Source organism: Erythranthe guttata, chromosome 11 (assembly GCF_056151865.1).
Source record: "Erythranthe guttata isolate IM_541 chromosome 11, IM_541, whole genome shotgun sequence".
NCBI classification, from domain to species: Eukaryota; Viridiplantae; Streptophyta; class Magnoliopsida; order Lamiales; family Phrymaceae; genus Erythranthe; species Erythranthe guttata.
In genome coordinates, this window is record NC_142543.1 from 9,033,778 (window position 1) to 9,055,328 (window position 21,551).

The 21,551-nt window shown below is 38.0% G+C and overlaps 2 protein-coding genes and 2 long non-coding RNA genes across 7 annotated transcripts; 1 reads left to right on the plus strand and 3 right to left on the minus strand.

Moving 5' to 3' along the window:
- Positions 1–1,226: 1,226 nt before the first annotated feature.
- Positions 1,227–2,811, minus strand: LOC148766947 (uncharacterized). The gene is made up of 2 exons (XM_088825871.1): positions 1,489–2,811; positions 1,227–1,331 (listed from the first exon to the last, which is right to left on the minus strand). The coding sequence occupies exons 1-2, from the start codon at positions 2,809–2,811 to the stop codon at positions 1,227–1,229; spliced, it is 1,428 nt and encodes a 475-aa protein (XP_088681997.1).
- A 487-nt stretch (positions 2,812–3,298) lies between these two features.
- On the minus strand, positions 3,299–5,782 carry LOC148766948 (uncharacterized). The gene is made up of 2 exons (XR_016034436.1): positions 5,337–5,782; positions 3,299–3,529 (listed from the first exon to the last, which is right to left on the minus strand). It is a non-coding gene; the product is annotated as an uncharacterized LOC148766948 (long non-coding RNA).
- Positions 5,783–18,198: 12,416 nt separating this feature from the next.
- Positions 18,199–18,609, plus strand: LOC105973371 (uncharacterized). The gene is made up of 3 exons (XR_016034305.1): positions 18,199–18,231; positions 18,319–18,400; positions 18,496–18,609. It is a non-coding gene; the product is annotated as an uncharacterized LOC105973371 (long non-coding RNA).
- Positions 18,610–19,636: 1,027 nt separating this feature from the next.
- LOC105973567 (uncharacterized) lies at positions 19,637–21,057 on the minus strand. Of its 4 annotated transcripts, none has more exons than XM_088825692.1 (3): positions 20,439–21,043; positions 20,250–20,288; positions 19,637–20,019 (listed from the first exon to the last, which is right to left on the minus strand). In XM_088825692.1, exons 1-2 carry the CDS (start codon positions 20,877–20,879, stop codon positions 20,250–20,252), a joined length of 480 nt encoding a protein of 159 aa, XP_088681818.1. In that variant the 5' UTR covers positions 20,880–21,043; the 3' UTR covers positions 19,637–20,019. The 4 variants fall into 4 exon arrangements, 2 of the variants coding, with proteins under 2 accessions (XP_088681818.1, XP_088681817.1); XM_088825691.1 differs by having other exon boundaries at positions 20,254–20,288; positions 20,439–21,011; XR_016034464.1 differs by lacking the exon at positions 20,250–20,288 and having other exon boundaries at positions 20,439–21,057.
- Between the last annotated feature and the right edge of the window lie 494 nt (positions 21,058–21,551).

A 21,551-nucleotide genomic window follows, 5' to 3' on the forward strand; every position in this document is an offset into this window, starting at 1 on the left:
CACATTTGCTTTGCCGGGGTGGTAGAGTATCTCGCAGTCGTAATCTTTGACTAGTTCGAGCCATCTTCGTTGCCGCATGTTCAAGTCTTTTTGAGTGAAGAAATACTTCAAACTCTTGTGATCGGTGTAGATGGTACACTTTTCACCATAGAGGTAGTGTCGCCAGATTTTGAGTGCGAAAACGACGGCGGCTAATTCGAGATCGTGCGTTGGATAATTGCGTTCGTACTCTTTGAGTTGACGTGAGGCGTAGGCAATGACTTTTCCATTTTGCATAAGTACGGCGCCTAGACCTAATTTCGAAGCGTCGCTGTAGACTATGAATTCTCCGACTTTCTGGGGTAGCGCGAGAATTGGTGCCGATGTGAGTCGAGCCTTTAATTCGTTGAAACTGGCGTCGCATTCAGGCGTCCACTGATACTTGACATCCTTTCGAGTTAATCGGGTGAGTGGAGAGGCAAGCTTCGAGAAATCTTTTACGAATTTGCGGTAGTAGCCGGCTAGTCCAAGGAAACTTCGAATTTCCTTAGCGTTCTTCGGAATCGACCAATTTGACACGGCTTCTATCTTGCTAGGGTCGACGGAGATTCCTTGTTCTGACACAATGTGACCAAGGAAAGCCACACTCGAAAGCCAGAACTCGCATTTGCTGAACTTGGCGTATAGTTGATGCGATCGGAGGGTTTGGAGTACGGTGCGAAGGTGAGACATATGATCTTCTTGGGTTTTGGAGTAGATGAGGATGTCGTCGATGAAGACAATTACGAACTGGTCCAAGTATTGGTGAAAGACTCGGTTCATCAGGTCCATGAAAGCTGCGGGGGCGTTGGTTAAACCGAAGGGCATGACAACGAATTCATAATGGCCATAACGGGTTCTGAAAGCCGTTTTGGGGATATCGGATTCTTTGATTTTGAGTTGGTGATAGCCGGATCGGAGATCGATTTTCGAGAAGACCGATGAGCCTTGAAGTTGGTCGAACAGATCATCGATTCGAGGAAGAGGGTATTTATTCTTGATTGTAACTTTGTTGAGCTCACGGTAATCGATGCAAAGGCGAAGGGATCCATCTTTCTTTTTAACAAAGAGAACTGGTGCGCCCCACGGGGAATGGCTGGGTCGAACATAGCCTTTGTCGAGTAATTCTTGGACTTGATCTTTCAGCTCCTTCAATTCCATCGGGGCCATACGGTACGGTGCTTTGGAAATTGGCGTAGCGCCGGGAATCAGATTGATTTCAAACTCGATTTCTCGATTGGGTGGAAGTCCGGGAATGTCATCGGGAAATACGTCGGGAAATTCTTGGACAGCTCGAATGTCGGAAATTTGGGCTTTGGAATCGGATTCGGATTTCAGAATATCCACTAGGTAGCCGGAATGACCCTTGTGAATGAGTTTAACTGCTTTGATCGCGGATATGATTGAAATCGAGGGTTTGGGTTGACTTCGGAATTTTAGAGTTTCGCCGTTCGGAATAGGAAAATTGACCGTTTTTGAGGCACAGTCGATTTGGGCTTTGAATTTAGTTAACCAATCCATGCCTAGTATAACTTTGAAGTTTTGGATCGGTAGAAGGATTAGGTCGAAATTCATGGGTTGAGTATGAACTCGGATTGGACAATTTATTATGACTAGGTCAGAGCACATCTCTTCGCCGGAGGGAATGAGAATTCGGTATTCGTAGTTTAGTCGATTTGGTTCGAGATTTAAGTGCGCAATTATGTCTTTCGATATAAAGGAATGAGTAGAGCCGGAATCGATAAGAGCGTCAATGGGTTCTTCGAGGATAAATATGGTACCTGCTATCATAGACGGGTCTTGCTCGATCTGTTCCTGAGTCATGGCAAACACTCGACCGGGGACGTTCGGTGGAGGTTTCGGGCAGTCCTTTACCATGTGTCCGGGCTGATGGCATCGAAAGCAACTTCTCGTTCCTTGAATGCATTCTCCGGAATGACTTTTTCCACACTTTGGGCAGGTTGGCCTTGGCGGCGGTGGCGGTGGTCCGGTCGGTGGGCGGAGGGGCTGCGTTCCCTTTCCTCGGAATGGGCGGTTGCCAAAGTTGTTCTTTTTCCACGGGCGTTGAGTAACTCCTTGTGGTCGGCGGCTGTTTTGAATGTCTCGTTCGTCTTGGGCAGCCATGAGTGCTTTGTCTACGAGTTGGCGGAAAGTCGAGGCGTCGGACATACGAATGTCTCTACGGATTTCTGGTTGGAGGCCGCGAATGAAATGGTTCTTCTTTTCCTCGGCGTCTCGAGCGATGAATGGAGCGTAGAGGCAGCCACGTTCGAAACGGCGGATGTATTCGATCATTGGTAAGTCGCCTTGTCGGAGTTCGAGAAATTCTTTGAGTTTGTGGGCTCGTACGTCTTTCGAGAAATATTTTTCGAAAAATTGGACTTTGAAATCGGTCCATGGTAAAGTTTCGAGGTTCGTTCCTTCCTTGATTCCTTCCCACCAGTGACGAGCTTCGTTTCGGAGTAGGAATATGGCACAGTGCACGCGGTCGCGGTCGGTCATTTGCATGTAGTCGTAGATGACTTCGAGAGATTTGATCCACTCTTCGGCTATGGTGGGGTCGGTTTCACCGTGAAATTCGGATGGGTTCATTCGGAGGAATCGTTCGTATATGGCTTGAGGCGCATTATTTTGAGGCGGGTTTTGGTTACGTTGGAGAAGTTGTTCGATTTGGCGTTGGTGGTTTTGGGCTTGTTCCCGGATTAAGTTAGAGAGATCGTTAATGGTTTGATTGGGGTCTTGTGGTTCATTGGCGGGATTGCTCGGGTTTGCTCGGGTTATACGTCTCGCCATTATTTCTATATTAATTATCATTAATAAGTAAAGCAAATAAAACACATAAAGAAAATAATACACATACTTTACCGGATGGTCCGAGCTTCGCGTCTCGAGTAGTCTCTAAACCCGTGAAGTTCGTACGAGTATCTATGAACCATGCTCTGATACCACCCTCTGTAGCACCCCCCTTCTAGACGGGCGATAAATCGAACCGGTTTATCGGAATATTTATCAAACTAGCGGAAGCAAAGGATCTCTTTGTAATTTTTGGATTGGGGCGAAAATGCAATTATTAAAAATAAGTTCTTTTGGGTAATTTAAAAACTTTGCATTTTCGAAAACTTTCTTTAGGTTACTTTAAAGGTTTCGGAAACGAGTTTCGAGGGGAAACTTTTCGTTCGAGTGCTACAGTATTACTATCGGTTTCGGTTCGAGAAGAAATCAGAGTTTAGAAGGGTTATTTTGGTGAATAAATCGGAATTCACTAATGGAGGCGTGAAAATAGCAAAACACGAAACTTACGATATTATAATAGGGGTTAAGTACGATTTATACCGGAAAATGAGTTCAAAAGGTACGAAAAGAAAATGTTACGGTTTAATATTACATCACCAAAAGAAAACCCCAAAATACATGGCATCGTTCATAGGTCCTCGTACGTCTTCCAAAATCCCGGGCAAGACCTCGATCCGCTACTCGACCCATCCCGGTTGAGGATTACAAACGCTACTACCTGCAATTAAAAGACATCTATATGAGCTATAAAGCTCAGTAAGAAATCCGAGTAAATATCGAACTTTGGAAATACGTTATACATAATATATAATATTATATACCCATTCTTACCCACGTTCCGTACCACAACACAAGACAATAAAATCACATAACTCACGAAAACACAACATTCACACAAAATCACTTACTTATGCAAAATGACTAAAATGCCCTTTTTGTAAAATCATGAAAAACACATTTTTCGTTTTATCGGATCCGTGAAAGATTAATTTCTGTACCTGGATAATAAACCTGTTACGAGCCCGTTTTCACTAAGTGGGGATCAGACCACTACACACATCATCCTAGTTGGATACCGGCCCACTATATCCGAGTTGTTTATTACCCGATATTCCATTAATCTTTCAATTTAAAAACCTTTTAATGCAACTTTTCGAAATCATGCTTATGACCCACACATAACATCACAAACATCAATCAAGTGCCACAAAGTCACACAAATATCACAATTTACCACACAATTATAATTTGGGCAAGAATCCCCAAATTCACACATATAAACACACAACCACACACGGCACACACCACATGCACATTCAGCACACACACACACACACACACACATATTCAGCACACACACATGCAGCCAACACACTAAACATCACCATTTAATATGAAACCATGCTTGTAAAGTAAGCACCCCTTTTTACCTTTCATTAAATGAACTTATCACCACATCTAGGTAATAATCCATTCCAATAAATTCTCACAGCATTAATAAACACATCCATGCAGCCATTTAAGGTACACAATCCAAATCTCATCACTCAAAGTCATTAAATCAAAGACATGAAAATAAAAGCACAAAACATAATAAATGACATGCAAGTTATCCTAATTTCGAAATAATAGCAACTAGTTCCAAAAATTCTCAAATTAAATCCTAGGACTCCTAAATGACTAAATTTCCAGATTCTGAAATAAATTTGAATTTTTACAAAGTTTCGAATTTTCTTGAAATTAAAAAAAACTAGGAAAATCCCTTTTTCAATTTAAAAAAAATCCAAAACTCTAACATAACTCTAATTAATTTAAAAACTTGTTAAATAAAACTTTTTCCTATCTAATACTTGCTGAAAAACAGATCCACACTTTAAAAATGAGAGATTTTTCGGAAATTGCAGTTTTGACCCAAAAGTTTCGAGATTTACACATGCAACCACACTAGAAGTTCAAAATCAACTTTTTCATGAAAACCCCTAACAAATCTGAAATTCCACTTTACTAGATGCAGAAAATGAAGTTGAAAAGTCACTTTATGCAGAAATTTTCGGAAATTGCATAATTTGCCCAAAAATTTCTAGATCTACACATGCAAGCCTAATAGAATATCCAAATCAACTTTTTCTTACAAAAATTCTTTAAATCCGAAATTTTAGTTCAATAAATGCTGGAAAACAGTTTTGAAAACATTTTTCGGACAGACCTTACAAAAATTACAGATTTGGCCCAAACTTTCGAAGATCTACACATGCAACCACAAAAAGTTAAAAATCTCATTTTCTTGAAAACCCCCTTTTGAAATCTGAAATTTTTAAGGCTTTTGGCCAATAAATGCTGTATCTAACCACTATCAACATAGATGATGCATGCAAGAACAAGAATTTAACAAGAACACTCATTTTTCCATTTTTCTTCAAAAAGCCCTAAATTTTCGAAATCTTCCCCAATCTTTTAAAATTTTATGAAAATCATTTCAATACTATTGATGTCCCTTAATTGCAGCAAGAAATCGAATTTCTTACCTTAAAATCGAAGGGAAGAAAACAACCGAAAGAAGAGATGCACTCCAACACCGAAAGCTAACCAAGGTACTTAGATTGTAGAAGAGATTGAGTTGGTTTTCAAATGAGATGTATATTTCTTTGATGAGTGGTGATCTAGGCTGCTCCATGGCCGTGGTTAAATAGGGGAATTTTCAAGGGATTTTTCATTTTCTTTGAAAAACAAGAGATGAGGTGGAAGAAGGAGAAGAATGGAGGTGGTGATGTTGCTACGGTGGAGAAAAATGGAGAAGACAAGTAAGGGGTTGAGGTGTTGGAAGAAGAAAGATGAAGGGTGTCTTTTGGGTTACTTTGAGTGTGGGTTTAGAGAAATGATTAGGGGGTGCCAAGTGTAAAGGCATGCATGCTTATCACTAATTATTTTATTTAGAAATAAACACAACTTGCATTAACTACACACACATTTACACGGCCACACACATATATATATATGCAGCAAGTATTATTAGTATATATATATATATAATCACACTTTATAAAATATAATTCACATAAGTCACGTAATTCACGAAATTCCTAGAATTTTAATTTACGAAAATTTAAATCATATAATCACACGTATAAAAACGCATGTAATTATTTACGTAAGTAGCATAATTAAATTCACGTAATGCATATAATCACGTAATAATATTTCCTAAGGGTTCTCGAGTTAGGAATATTAAATCTCGGGTTAGAAATATTAACCTCGGGTTTTAGGGTTTTCGGGTTTTGGAAAGGTGGGGTGTTACAACTACGTTATGACTTGATCCCACTCGGGGTACGTAGGCAGCTTAGATATTCTCTAAGTTCAGTCATTTCCTTAAAAAAAAAAAAAAAAAAAAAAAAAAAAAAAAAAAAATTCTATCTTTTTTTCCTTTGAACTACGTTATGACTTGATCCCACTCGGGGTACGTAGGCAGCTTAGATATTCTCTAAGTTCAGTCCTTTCCTAAAAAAAAAAAGAAAAAAAAAACCTTTCTTTTTTCCTTTGAACTACGTTATGACTTGATCCCATTTGAGGTACGTAGGCAGCTTAGATATTCTCTATGTTCAGTCCTCTCCTAAAAAAAAAAAAAAAAAATCCTATCTTTTTTCCTTTGAACTACGTTATGACTTGATCCCATTCGGGGTACGTAGGCAGCTTAGATATTCTCTAGGTTCAGTCCTCTCCTAAAAAAAAAAAAAAAAAAAAAAAAAAAAAAATCCTATCTTTTTTTTCTTTGAACTTCGTTATAACTTGAGCCCATTCGAGACATTGAAAAAGAAAGCAAGCTGCTTGAAAACGAAAAGACGGTAACAACCTTAAAGAGCAATCGATCTGTGGAAAGCTTTGTGTGAAGAGAGCAATGGCCTTGAAGAGAATTCAACCCAACGAGTCCACGGTACAACATAGGAAGACGACGAAAGATTTGATAGCATAAGAGATAAAAGCCTCGAACAAAATAATTAGTCTACGTCGGCAAAAGTGGTGAGTCATCTATCTGCCGCTTGTGATGAGTCGTCAAAACATTGAAATATTTGCACAAAGAAGCTCGCTAGTGGATGTGTCAAACCTTGGAACATTTGCACGAAGAAGCTCGCTTGTGGAGATGCGCCAAACTTTGGAATAGTCGCAAGAAGAAGCTCTCTTGTGGTGAGGCATCAAACTTTGAAATATTTGCACGAAGAAGCTTGCTTCCGGTGATACCCCAAACTTTGGAATAGTCTCAAGATGAAGCTCGCTTGTGGTGAGGCATCAAACTTTGAAATATTTGCATGAAGAAGCTCGCTTGCGGTGATGCGCCGAACTTTGGAATAGTCTCAAGAGGAAGCTCGCTTGTGGTGAGGCATCAAACTTTGAAATATTTGCACGGAGAAGCTCGCTTGCGGTGATGCGCCAAACTTTGGAATAGTCTCAAGAGGAAGCTCGCTTGTGGTGAGGCATCAAACTTTGAAATATTTGCACGAAGAAGCTCGCTTGCGGTGATGCGCCGAACTTTGGAATAGTCTCAAGAGGAAGCTCGCTTGTGGTGAGGCATCAAACTTTGAAATATTTGCACGGAGAAGCTCGCTTGTGGTGAGGCATCAAACTTGGAAATATTTGCACAAAGAAGCTCGCTTGTGGTGATGCGCCAAACTTTGGAAAGTCTCGAGAGGATGCTCGCTTGTGGTGAGGCATCAAACTTTGAAATAGTCACAAGAGGAAGCTTGCTTGTGGTGAGGCGTCAAACCTTGGAATATTTGGACGAAGAAACTCGCTTGCGGTGATGCGCCAAACTTTGAAATAGTTGCAAGAAGAAGCTCACTTGTGGTGAGGCGTCAACCCTTGGAATATTTGAACGAAGAAACTCGCTTGCGGTGATGCGCCAAACTTTGGAATAGTTGGAAGAGTAAACTCGCTTGTGGTGAGGAGTCGAACTTTGAAATATTTGCACGAAGAGACTTGCTCGTGGAGGGCAGGAACAATCAAGAGCGCGCCTTCATTCATGGATTGATACTCAACGTTGATGATTCTCCTATGAAAAGTGGACTCGTGAAACCTTTGCACATCTACCATCAAGGAGGCATGAACATGTAACAAAAAGCGTGCCTTCATCAGTGGGTTGATGCTCGAATCGCCAATTTTTGAGAGAGTGCCTATGCTTGTCCCCAAGAATCACCTGGCCGGTGAGCTGCATGTGCTTGTCTTCGAAAATCACCGATTGTGGAGAGCCACAAAACAAGTATATACCCTTGAAGTAAACCCATTGCAAAACCTGTCCAAAACAATTCAAAAGAAAGAGCGATTAGTTTGACGAAAAGAAGGGTTCAATAAATTCAATGGAGAATTCGAAGAATTCGAGACAGCTTGTTCGAAAAAAAAAAAAAGAGAGAGAGAGAGAACAAAAGGGGCAGAAAACAGATAGTTGGCGGTCGTCGGATTTGTGAAAAAAAAAAAACGAGGGGGTGCCTCCTTTTATAAGCTAGAAAATAAACTATCCCATTCATGTTAGGATTGAGATTGTCCAATCACAAGGAGTTTGAAATCTATTTGGATAAGGATAATAGGTGTTTGAGTTGAGAAAATTAAGTTGCAAAAGAATTCTTTTGCAGGAATAAAACGTGAAGTGCTTGGACTATATCTTGCCGCGCACAGAAATCGAGTTGCAATTGGAGTTGCATTCAAAATCTGATTTTGAGTGGGCCCATATATAAAAAAAAAAGAAAAAAGAAAAAGAAAAAATTGAAGTGGATTGTGCTTCTCGTCTAGAATGCAATTCCAATTGGAATTCTATTTGCTTCTGCAAGTGGGCCCAACTAAGTTTGATATGCAAATTGAGGAAAATAAAGCATTAAAATAGCATATTGATCATTCCCTGCAAGAGCAGCCGTACATTTTCGGCTTGAGAAATTCTAGTGACCCGATTTAATAAAAAATATGCGGGCTAAAATTTTATCCATATGGCTTTACGTATAACGTCTATAAATTGAATACATGTGGGGTATATTCATGAAAAGCCCAAATACATCTATGAATTATCCCGATATTCACGTCTTATTTACTTCAAGTCTCGTCTCACAAACATTCAATATGTTCTTCGCCGAGACTAGAAGTGGGGGCATTTTGTAGACGAATAAAATTTAAGCCAATTAGATGGATAAATTATAGGGCAAATTGCACTTCACCCCCTTAAATATTGCCGTTTTTGCACTTTCCCCCCTATAAATAGAAAAACGAGACTGTCCCCCTTAGAAATATATAAGTCGGTGCACTTTGCCCCAAGTCTCGATTTCCAGGCTAATTCTCGCCGGATTTTAGTAACTAGGAAGGGTATACTTGGAACTTGCTTAATGGTATTGAGAGCTACAATTACCTGGAGCAGAAACATGTATGGTGTTTAGGAGTAGGACTATATGTTGTACTTTCTATGTAGTCAATGTACTGTAATTTTCAATTGATGTAATGTACTTGAGTTTAAATTGTTAGTTTGTGAAGTGTATGTAAACTTGAATCATAATTATTAGTTTATGTAATATAATGCGTTCTTTATTTTGACAAAAAAAAAATTCTTAAAAAAAACAGACAGGAGCTTGAACAGAACAGTAGCTTAAACCATATAATATTGGACAAAATTAAAATGTGCCAAATGTGATTTGCTTGACAAAAAAGTAGCAGACTTGGCGAGAATTAGCCTGTATACCCTTCCTAGTTACTAAAATCCGGCGAGAATCAGCCTGGAAATCGAGACTTGGGGCAAAGTGCACCGACTTATATATTTCTAAGGGGTATAGTCTCGTTTTTCTATTTATAGGGGGGAAAGTGCAAAAACGACAATTTTTTAGGGGGTGACGTGCAATTTGCCCTAAATTATATATGGAATAAAGTTTGATCCAATGGCATTTGTGTAATTATACATAGCCAAAGGACTTAGATGCCAATTGAAGACCCGTATATTTGCGGTCATGCATATATTTTTATCAATTATATATTTTGGAATTTAATTAAATTAATTTCCAATAGATAATTGATATTAAATATATATTGGCCAATAAAATTATTTCTTCTCTTCCAAGTTATAAGAGATAAATATCAATTAATTATTGGCCAATAGAATTGTTTCTTATTCCCCAAGTTACAAGAGATAAATATCAATTTAAATCAGGCCAATCAAATCGCGCCATGTCATCAAGAAGGCCCATTAAGGAGTCTTGTCCTACCACTATAAATAGGGACCCTCCCTTCACAATTCAAGGACACAACTGAAGGAGCAAAAAGCGTAGGAGCAAAATTCTCTCTACAATTCAAGAAGCAAGGAAGAAGAATTCGTAGGAGGTAAGTGTTGGTCGAAAACCTACACGCAAGTGCACGTATCGTACAAGTAATATAGTGGACAATTAAGTCCGGATATCGAACCCACAGAGAATATTTAATTATCTAATCCTAGACGCTAAATTCTACCAATTATTATCAAGCCCACCCTACACAGTCGACTTTAAAGAGAATTAACTAAAATAAATTAAAAAGCAAATTAAAACGACAAAGCAAGAAAGCAAATTAAAAACGAAGATTTATCAGAGTAAACGAGCCTAGGATTTTATTCTTCCCCCTATGTGATTATTATTCCCCCAATTCCTTCAATTATGCAAGCAATTAACCCGGATTATTAACCTGAGATGCTAAAATAATCATAACCCGCTTCCGCGTGTATTACGATTCTAATACTCTAGATTCAATTACTATATTCCTATGCAATTAATTCTAGAACACAGCATTAAGCACAAATCTCAATACTGGCTACCTAAGAGATTAACTATATTCCTATGTTAATACCACAAAGGCTCTTCTACCACAGTTCTAATTATTAACCCGATCTTCCGATTCATGCGATTAACAATAACATAAAAGCGCATAAAGTGGCCAGTTTCATGAACTTAATAAAACAAGTAGAAGAAATAATCCGGAATTAAAACTTGCATAAAATCATATAATTGGGTTCATAAATCCCACATAGGGTTCCAAATAAAATCCCAGAAACAAGTAATTTAGCTACTCATGATTAAAGCAAAAACGCAAATAAAATAAATCATAGACGATAAATCTTTGCTTGGAGTCTTCGAATTCTTCGTCTTCGTTATTGCTTTGTTGCTCTTGAAATTGCGTCAAAAGATTGATCCCCAATTGTGTGCTTGACTTGGTCTTATATAGGGTGAAGAACTTGGGGAAGAAGGCAGTTTCCTTGTGCAATTAAAATTCCTTTACTGCGCAACTTCGGATTCTCGGACGGGGGTCCCATGATTTGCACTAAAACTGGGACGGGGGTCTCAGCATTAAATCTTCAGAATTTTGATATTTTCACTTTTGACCCATATTTTCACCAAAATTGCAGTTTTGACCCCATACTTTTCCAATTCTTCAATTTGTACCTACAATACAATAAATCAACTTTTTAAGCACCAATTATCATTAAAACACACCAAAAGCTCAAATAAAAAGATACGATAAAGTGTAAAAATATACACTTAACACACCCCCAAACTTGAACTTTTGCTTGTCCTCAAGCAAAATCTACCAATAAGCAAATAACTCAACGATAACATCTCATCACATAGATCAATGATCAACTTCACGTTTTCAGAACTTGTAATTATAATGACAATTTTTAGGCATTCGCAAGCTCAAAATTCAACAACACTTAGTCACTCACCATTACCAAAAACCACAATTCATACAATTGCTTCAAGCATCCAATATTTGCAAATTAAAGATAGAAAGAATTTATACTTACATGCATATGCTTGACTCCAAATACTCACCAAATTATTCTACTCTACTAATATCGAACATTAAGCTATTGGGATCATTGGGGCTTTGTGGCTTTCAATTGTTAGGCTCTTTGGTTCGAGGTAGGAAATATGTGTATATGTGGCTATTCTTCTTGAATTTAGGTGATTACGCCAAAATTTGAAAAATAGGCGTTTGAAACAATGAATTCACCTTTACGGACTTTAATAAACTCGATTCTCAAAAGTTCAAAAGTCTCCACTTTTGCTTTTGAGGCAATGGATCGAGTTTTCAAAAATAATTCAACAGCTAGTCCTTATTTCTCCCTTCTAGTCTCTTCTTGTTCTTCTTTTTCTTTTTTTTTTTCTTTTTTTTTTTTATATATATATAGAAGCATAGATATTTGTCTTCTTTTTTTTTCTTTTTTTTTTTTTGAAGAACAAGAAGGACCTTATAAAAATTTTCGACCGAACTCCAAGGGATAATTTTTTTCAAGAATCTCCACCTATTCTACCTTACACATTGGCTAAAAGAAAGAACACCTTTTCTCCGAGGCTCAAAACAAGGTTCTAAGGATAATCTCGATAAAAAGGTCGGCTTGAAAGGCTCAAACGGTTCAAAGAAGGCCCAAATCATTTCCCAAATCACTCACTACTCAATACTTCGTATCATAAATTTCCTAAAGTGAGTCTTAAAACCGAACATAACATGATCTAGCACAAATTAATTCCAAATTTAAAATACAAAACATTCAACAAAAGCAATGCACAAAATGTGATTCCTAGCAATAATACGCTTCTAAGTCCCGTTGAATCGAAAGCTAAACAAACATTAAATCCTTATCACATAAAACAAGCAATTTCATCATCAAACATTGATCATCTCTCATCATCATAAATCATAGATGCACTCGACTCAAGCAATTTTTTTTTTTTTGTTTTTTTTTTTTTTTTTATATTCCGGATAAAACGATAAAAGCAATAAAAACAAATAAAACCTAATGCATGCAAACTAAAACAAATAAGCACAAAAACATGTTTTTCACCCCCAAACTTAAAATTTTCGTTGCCCTCAACGAAATTAGCACAAAGTTTTAAGGATAGAAAACACCTGATTTATTCGGAGTCGATGTGATCAGGGTGCTCCTCTCTCGCTCTCTCATGCTCCTCATCATAGGAAAGCTCTCTCGCTCCATCTTCATTCGGAATCGTCGATCGGCACGGGAGCTTGAGGCTTCGGGGTCATCTCGGGCTTGAGGAGCGGCTTTGGAAGAGGAATCGTCGTTTTGGTGGCACTTTTCTTGCCTTTTCCTTTGCCTTTAGAAGATGAAGCTTCACTTGTGCGGCTTCTTTTGTTGGAAAAAAAAGTTGGGAGAGAGGTTGGAATAGATTCGGTAAGAATTGGTTGACAATCGAACTCAAAATTTGGTTGGAGCAAATTATCGAACACCTTGTGGGCGTGCCTTGAAAGAGTAGATGTTGAAGAATTTGGTTCGATTCTCTAGCCTCCATTTGTGTGTGGGAGTTTGAGAGAAGGAAAGAGGAGGGTTTAGGAAATAATGGGGGAGAAAATCTGATTTTTTAACATTTAAAACGCCCCAAATAGGTTCGGACGGCCGTCCCGTTTTTTGTGCAAAATTTCGGACGGCCGTCCGAAATTTTTTCTCCTTACTGGTTGTGGGACGGGGGTCCCACATTTACACCTATTTGTGGGACGGCCGTCCCACAGGCAGTGGTGCAAATTTTTTTTTTTTTTTTTTTTTTTTTTTTTGGACGGCCGACTCGACCCTCGATCACGTTTTCGACCCTGAAAAGTAAAATTCAAATAAATTAATTAGAATGCATGCCTATGACAATAAAAACGAAACGAAAAATTAAAGAAAACTACGAAAAACAACAAAGCTCGGGTTGCCTCCCGAGAAGCGCTAAGTTTAAAGTCTTCAGCCGGACGTTGCTTCTTTATTTTCAAGCAAAAGTGACCGAAGTCACTTGGCAATCTTCACTCGCTTCCCAATACGGTTTGAGCCGGCTCCGTTTTACGTTAAACTTACGATTTGAATCTCGCTCCTTTATTTTGACCACTTCGTGAGGAAGAATTTCTTGGACAATAAATGGCCGCGACCACTTTGATTTGCGCTTCCTTGGAAATAACCAAAGACGGGATTTGCACAATAACACCAATTGTCCTTTGTGCAATTCCTTTTTGATTTTCTCCTTACGACCACAATAGCTTGACTCATCCTTCTCTCGTGACTTGCTCGAGCCTTTGGGTGGCAACATCTTCCTTGCATTCTCATTGTCGTTAAGACCTCGACTCGCATGACTTTCTCTCGGAGGATTTAAAAGTGAGTCCATGAAATAAACTTGCTCCGTCCTATTCCCGTTTCCGCCATCATCTCCTGCACTCAAAGATGCTTTCCCATTGTCCAAGATCGAAACATCAAACTTTTCATTATTTGTAAAATCCATAAGCTCAATAGCAAAACAATCATTATTATCACATGGATTTTTATTAGCACTAAAAACATTGAATTTGATTGTTTGATCATGCACAGTCATTGTAAGATCACCACTAGCACAATCAATGAGAGTTTTCGACGTGGCTAAAAACGGTCTCCCTACGATAAGAGGTATCTCCCTATCCTCATCTATATCAAGTATAACGAAATCAACAGGGAAGATAAATTTATTAACTTTCACTAGCACATTTTCTAAAATACCTTTTGGGTAAACTAAAGATCTATCGGCTAATTGAAGAGTTATAGCCGTCGGTTCAATTTCTCCTAACCCAAGATTTTTAAAAGTAGAGTACGGCATAAGATTAATGCTAGCACCTAAATCAATGAGCGATCTAAAATTTTTACCTCCTATAGTACAAGGAATAGTGAACTTACCTGGATCGCCGAGTTTTTGTGGAAGAGGCCGAGTAAGAATTGCACTAATTTGCTCCGTGAGTTGGATCATCTCGTTCCCTTGCAATTTCTTACTTTTCTTCACGAGGTCCTTGAGGAACTTCACCCACTTTGGCATCTTTTGAAGTGCTTCAATGAAAGGAATATTTATGCGAATTTCCTTCAACTTGTCCAAAAATCTTTGATATTCGGCGTCGAGCTTCTTCTTTATAAACTTTTGAGGATAAGGAATTGGAGGGACTTGTGAAGGCACCGTCGATGGTGGCTCGTCATGAGATGATTCTTTTTCCTCATTCTTTTTCGGCTTCTCGATTACCGTGCTTCTCTTCTCTTTTCGTGGGGCTTCCTCCAATTGCTTACCGTTCTTCAAGGTGACTGCTTGGCATGTCACGACCTCGATCTTTTTCGTTAACAATCTTTGTGGATATGGGATTGGCTCGACCCATTCGGCTACAGTGACATGCGGCTTGATTTGAATTTCTTCCCTTTTTTCGCTCTTGACATCGATAGCTTGGCACGTCTCGAACTTTTGATTTCGAGGATCTTCCGTATTCGATGGCAATGCTCCCGGCGGGCGGTTCTCTTGCTTCAAAGCTAATTGAGCGAGTTGATTTTCCAAATTTCGCAACGAGGCTTGGGTAGCGGTCATGAATTGGGCCAATATCTCATCCGTGTTTGATTTTTGGGCCGGTGGATTGTTGCCTTGATAGCTTTGTTGAGGAGGGGCTTGATTTTGGAATTGACCTTGAGGTCTTTGATATCCTTGGCCTTGTTGATTTCCTCCATATTGCCCTTGTGATCTCCACCCTTGATTTTGAAATTGGCGAGGCGCGTTGTTGACGTAGTTCAGCGACTCCACATCTTGTTGGCATTGGAGTGTGTAATGATTTCCCCCGCAAATTTCACAACATGGAGACTCGACGGCTTGGACTTGTTGTGGTGGATTTGCTTTGATGTGCTGCAAAAGGAGTTGATTTTGTTGAGCAATTTGGGTCACTTGAGCTTGAAGGGCCGTAATTGCATCTAACTCCAACACTCCGGGAACTTTCTTGGCTCCACTAACCGTCCTCTCGCTTGACTTGGCAAACCGATTTTGTGCAATTTGATCCAACATGATGAAAGCATCCGGTATCGATTGACTCATAAAATTTCCCCCGGTTGATGCATCTAAGACGGTTCGTGCATTCTCGTTGATCCCTTGGTAGAAGATGTGGATTTGCCGCCATTGTTCGACTCCATGTGTTGGACACTGCCTCAAAAGAGTTTTAAATCTCTCCCATGCCTCGTATAATTGCTCGCCTTGCTCTTGGACAAAATTGTGAATTTCTCGTCGGATTCTCTCGTCCTTCTCGGGTGAGCTATAGACTTTCATGAAAAGGTTGAGGAGTTGAGGCCACGACGAGATAGAGTGGGGGGCTTGGGACATCAACCACTGGCGAGCTCTTCCTTGTAGGGAGTGCTTGAAGAGTATTAATTGAAGCGCCTCTTGGGAAACGCCGTTTTGACGGTGGGAATTACAGGTATCTAGAAAATTGACAATGTGAAGATGGGGATCTTCACCTGCCAACCCACTAAATAGCCCGTTATTTTGGAGCATCGTCAAAAGGCCTTGCTTGATCTCAAAATTATGCGCCTCAATGGGTGGATATTGGATGCTAGGGCGGAATCTGTCATGAGTCGGGATTATGTAGTCTTGAAGTGCCCGTGGACGAACTGCAGGCTGTGCTGGAAGTTGAGGGGGAGGGTCTTGGATTTGGTTTCCGTTGGCATTGAGTAAATTACCCGGTGCCCTGCGTTCTTCGTCCTCCATTATATTGTTTGCGCGTTGAAGTCTCCTAGCGGCTCGAAAAGTACATTCGATTTCGGGATCAAACGGTTCTCTAGCAAGATCGAGTCTCCTGCGCATACAAAGTACCTAAAACAAAAAATAAAATAAAACGAAAATTAAATGGGTGAATCGTGAAAATTGTTTAAATCTAAAGCTAGAATAAAATAAATAATTAAAATATTCCCCGGCAACGGCGCCAAAAACTTGTTGGTCGAAAACCTACACGCAAGTGCACGTATCGTACAAGTAATATAGTGGACAATTAAGTCCGAATATCGAACCCACAGAGAATATTTAATTATCTAATCCTAGACGCTAAATTCTACCAATTATTATCAAGCCCACCCTACACAGTCGACTTTAAAGAGAATTAACTAAAATAAATTAAAAAGCAAATTAAAACGACAAAGCAAGAAAGCAAATTAAACACGAAGATTTATCAGAGTAAACGAGCCTAGGATTTTATTCTTCCCCCTATGTGATTATTATTCCCCCAATTCCTTCAATTATGCAAGCAATTAACCCGGATTATTAACCTGAGATGCTAAAATAATCATAACCCGCTTCCGCGTGTATTACGATTCTAATACTCTAGATTCAATTACTATATTCCTATGCAATTAATTCTAGAACACAGCATTAAGCACAAATCTCAATACTGGCTACCTAAGAGATTAACTATATTCCTATGTTAATACCACAAAGGCTCTTCTACCACAGTTCTAATTATTAACCCGATCTTCCGATTCATGCGATTAACAATAACATAAAAGCGCATAAAGTGGCCAGTTTCATGAACTTAATAAAACAAGTAGAAGAAATAATCCGGAATTAAAACTTGCATAAAATCATATAATTGGGTTCATAAATCCCACATAGGGTTCCAAATAAAATCCCAGAAACAAGTAATTTAGCTACTCATGATTAAAGCAAAAACGCAAATAAAATAAATCATAGACGATAAATCTTTGCTTGGAGTCTTCGAATTCTTCGTCTTCGTTATTGCTTTGTTGCTCTTGAAATTGCGTCAAAAGATTGATCCCCAATTGTGTGCTTGACTTGGTCTTATATAGGGTGAAGAACTTGGGGAAGAAGGCAGTTTCCTTGTGCAATTAAAATTCCTTTACTGCGCAACTTCGGATTCTCGGACGGGGGTCCCATGATTTGCACTAAAACTGGGACGGGGGTCTCAGCATTAAATCTTCAGAATTTTGATATTTTCACTTTTGACCCATATTTTCACCAAAATTGCAGTTTTGACCCCATACTTTTCCAATTCTTCAATTTGTACCTACAATACAATAAATCAACTTTTTAAGCACCAATTATCATTAAAACACACCAAAAGCTCTCAAATAAAAAGATACGATAAAGTGTAAAAATATACACTTAACAGTAAGATTCTCTCTCTACATTCAAAGTGTTCTTCGTCATATTCGAGGTGTTCTTGAGCAAATTCAAGGCATTCTTCATCAAATCTAGCGTTCGATCCGAGATAACGGTGCCAAACCTTCGGATTAACCTTAATTAATTCAAGTCAAGATCACTGGAAGATTGAAGGGCCAAATCCATCAAGAATTTCAAGATCTTCAAGTCAAATCAAGTCAAAGTTCAACGTTCGATCCGAGATTCAAGTCGCAAGACCCTTGAAAAACGTTATTCAAATCCAAAATCAAATCCGGAGAAGATCAAGTCAACGACCCGACTCCGAAAATTCAAGTCAACTATATATTTTTCTAGAGAGAAGAATCAAAGGATTAAAATAGAGATTGTAACCCGCAATTTATTTATTTTAATTCAATAAAATCATCTTTGTTCAATTTTTCTTGTTTGTTTATATCGCAGATAAGAATTTGTTGTTACAGTAGCTTTTCCTGTTTCTCACAACCGTGAGGTAATATTTAAAAAAAAAGAAGTTATTTATTTATTTCACATTAATAAATATTATTTTAATCAGATTCTTAACTTTGTTTTGAAACAGGTGAATACTGTACAAAGAACACTTGTGGAGACATGGGGTTTGATTAGAGAAACCTTTATGGATCCAACTTTCAATCATCAGGGTAAGAAAGACCAAAATGCCCCTCGTCGAACTTCTTTAGTTTGATTAGTTTTGCGAGTGTTGAAAATGAATGTAGTTGTGTTCTTGAATCGACAGTTGACAACATTAGGATGAGAGCTTCGTGTTTGTCGTTTATCGGTTTTATCCTTGTCCGAATCAATGAACTAATAATTCGAAGGGGACTTATGTTTTACAGATTAGGACTTAAAATTAGAAGATGCTGCGTATAATAAAATTAAAGGGATGCTCTCGATGTTGGAGATCCTTTTACGCGCATAATCAGTCCTAAGGTATTTTTTTCGTGTCTTAATTAATTAATTAATTAATTAATTAATTCAACATTTACTTATGATCCATTTTTCGAACATTAATGGGATATATATATATATATATATATATATATATGGTCCATTTGATATACACCCCTAGAATGGAAAATATATAGGGATAAGTCCACCCCTAAAATTCTTCCTTTGAGATACACCCCTGGAGAGGCAAAAATACTATTGTGCCCTTAAATTTTCGCCCAACTGCATCAGTAATTTCGCCCCTGCATTCAGCATAATGCCCAACTGCATTTAGAATTCTGGGCCTGCATTCAGCATAATGCCTAACTGCATTTACCATTCTGGGCCTGCATTTATCAGCTATACAGATTTTTTTATTAAAAAAATATAAATGTTTATTTTATTATTATTTTTTATATATACCGTTGTATTTTTTAATTTTTATTATTTTTTTAATTTTTTAATTTTTTAATTTTGTTTTATTTTTTAGTTTTTTAATTTTTTTTATTTTTATTTTTTTTTAATTTTTTAATTTGTTTTAATTTTTTAGTTTTTTAGTTTTTTAATTTTTTAATTTGTTTTAATTTTTTAGTTTTTTAGTTTTTTAATTTTTTAATTTGTTTTATTTTTTAGTTTTTTAATTTTTTTTAATTTTTAATTTTTTTAATTTTTTAATTTGTTTTAATTTTTTTCAATTTTTTGATAAATTTACTGTACTGAAATAAATTGACTACACATGACTATAGTATACGACAGTCATCTATAGTTATATGTAGTCATGCACTATTTTTTACCCCAAAATTATGGTCGACCGATTATGTAACCCGTTGATTATATAAAAAAAACTTCATTTATACCAACAAATAAATTTACAATTTGAATCTTGTTATTATAAATCAATTAGTGCCCAACAAAAAAATCGAAAAACACAATCATTAACACCATCATCAGTATACATCAGAAGAAACGCATATCTTTTATATAAAAATATATAATTACATGCTACTAAACGTGACTATATATAATTACATGTATATGACTATATGTGACTATATATGACTACATGTATATGACTATATGTGACTATATATGACTACATGTGACTAACTATATGAGTATAGTCATGTATAGTATAATTTGAATTTATAGCTTCAAATCTCACTTTTCAACCCGACAACTCCGATCTATCGAAACTAGAACACTAAAAGCAGGCTCGGTTCGATCCCAAACCAAATAAAACGTAAAATAAAAAAAAGGAGAAAATCCACCCCCTATGAAACCCTTCCCCGTCGCCACACCTGGCCACCGCAAGCTCCTCGTCGACCGCTCAAAACTGTTGCACATAAAATACTAATACTATCAAATTCATTCGCCATTGAATCCTATACTGTTGACTTCATAAATATTAATAATTAAAAGAAATGTCAAGGCTCACAATCCACTCTCTCCAACACACACACATACCCTCACTTCCACACACTCACAACAGTTAACTATACAACAATTACATGCTAGAAGATTATGAAGGTATTTTCCTCAATACTCAATTTAGGAATGACATACTCACAGAAGCCGCCATATAATTGTATGTGCCACTGCAACCTAAAAATTAAATTCAACCAAACCAATCATAAAAAACAATCAACGATTCAATTTTTCGATTAAATATATACAAAATATTAATGAAAAAAAATGAGACCCAATTAGAATCACAGATCGAAAAATCACCAAATTAGCCTTGTTTTGTTTTACCGGAAAAATGGTTTTCAGAAATCGAGATCGGTTTTCGGGACTTCGGCGATTCTGAGAGCCCATGAAATTAGCATGATGAGAAACCCAGCAGCCAAAGAGAGCATCGATGTTAGCCATGGAAATGGGTACGCGTTCAGGCTCCACCACGTGGTGAAGTAAATCCCGATCTTCAGTTTTCTCGTCGCCTTCGACGATTCTAGAATCGGCTCCGATCGACGGCCTCGTACGCCTTGCAGATAACCAGAGAAGATCGCTCCTTCTCTCTGTCAGTAGAAGTGACTGGACCTTCGAGACGTGGAGCGGTTTGGAAGGGGAAATAGTGCAGCTCCGGAGAGTTTTCGCCGCCGCGAGAGGAGGCAACACCGGCGAGTGATGGCCAGATCTGGCCAGAGAGAGTAAGAAAGAGGGAGAGATGAAGAGGGATGGAAAGAACGGCGGCATGAGTTGGAAGAGAGAAGATTAGAAGGGTTAGGGCATATATTGAATTAAAACTAAAAAGGGTAAAATAGGTACTTCAAATTGTCTAGGGGGTCTCACTAATTAAGATTAGAATTTGGGTTTTTGACTAGAGCAGAAAAATTTGTTGGGCCTTCTTATATATATTTTCAAAACTAGGGGGTTATCACTCATTTCCCTATATATATATATATATATATATATATATATATATATATATATATATATATATATATATATATATATATATATATATATATATATGCCTAATTGGGTCAGCCCAATAGGCCTACAATTTATTTACCTATTGAGCCACGAGCCCAATATTGAAGACCACTATCACCGAGGCCCAATCACTGTCAAATAAGGTTTGGGCCCAACAATCTCATTTGAGGTATAAATAACGACATAATTCATTGATGAAAGGTACGCCCTATTATTTGAGTAATACTACTATTCGAATTCTCTCTACAATCACCGACTATCTTCACGTCTGACTTGAGCGTCGGAGGGGTTTCCGCCGGATCAACCCCCGGCCTAGTTCACGTATTCTTTGCGTAGTTCACGTATTCTTTGTTCGCAGGTATCTTAGGGCCATCTAGCACGTGAGCAGTGATCCACTTTGCTCTCCCAGCTCCTTCGATCTCAACTACTTAA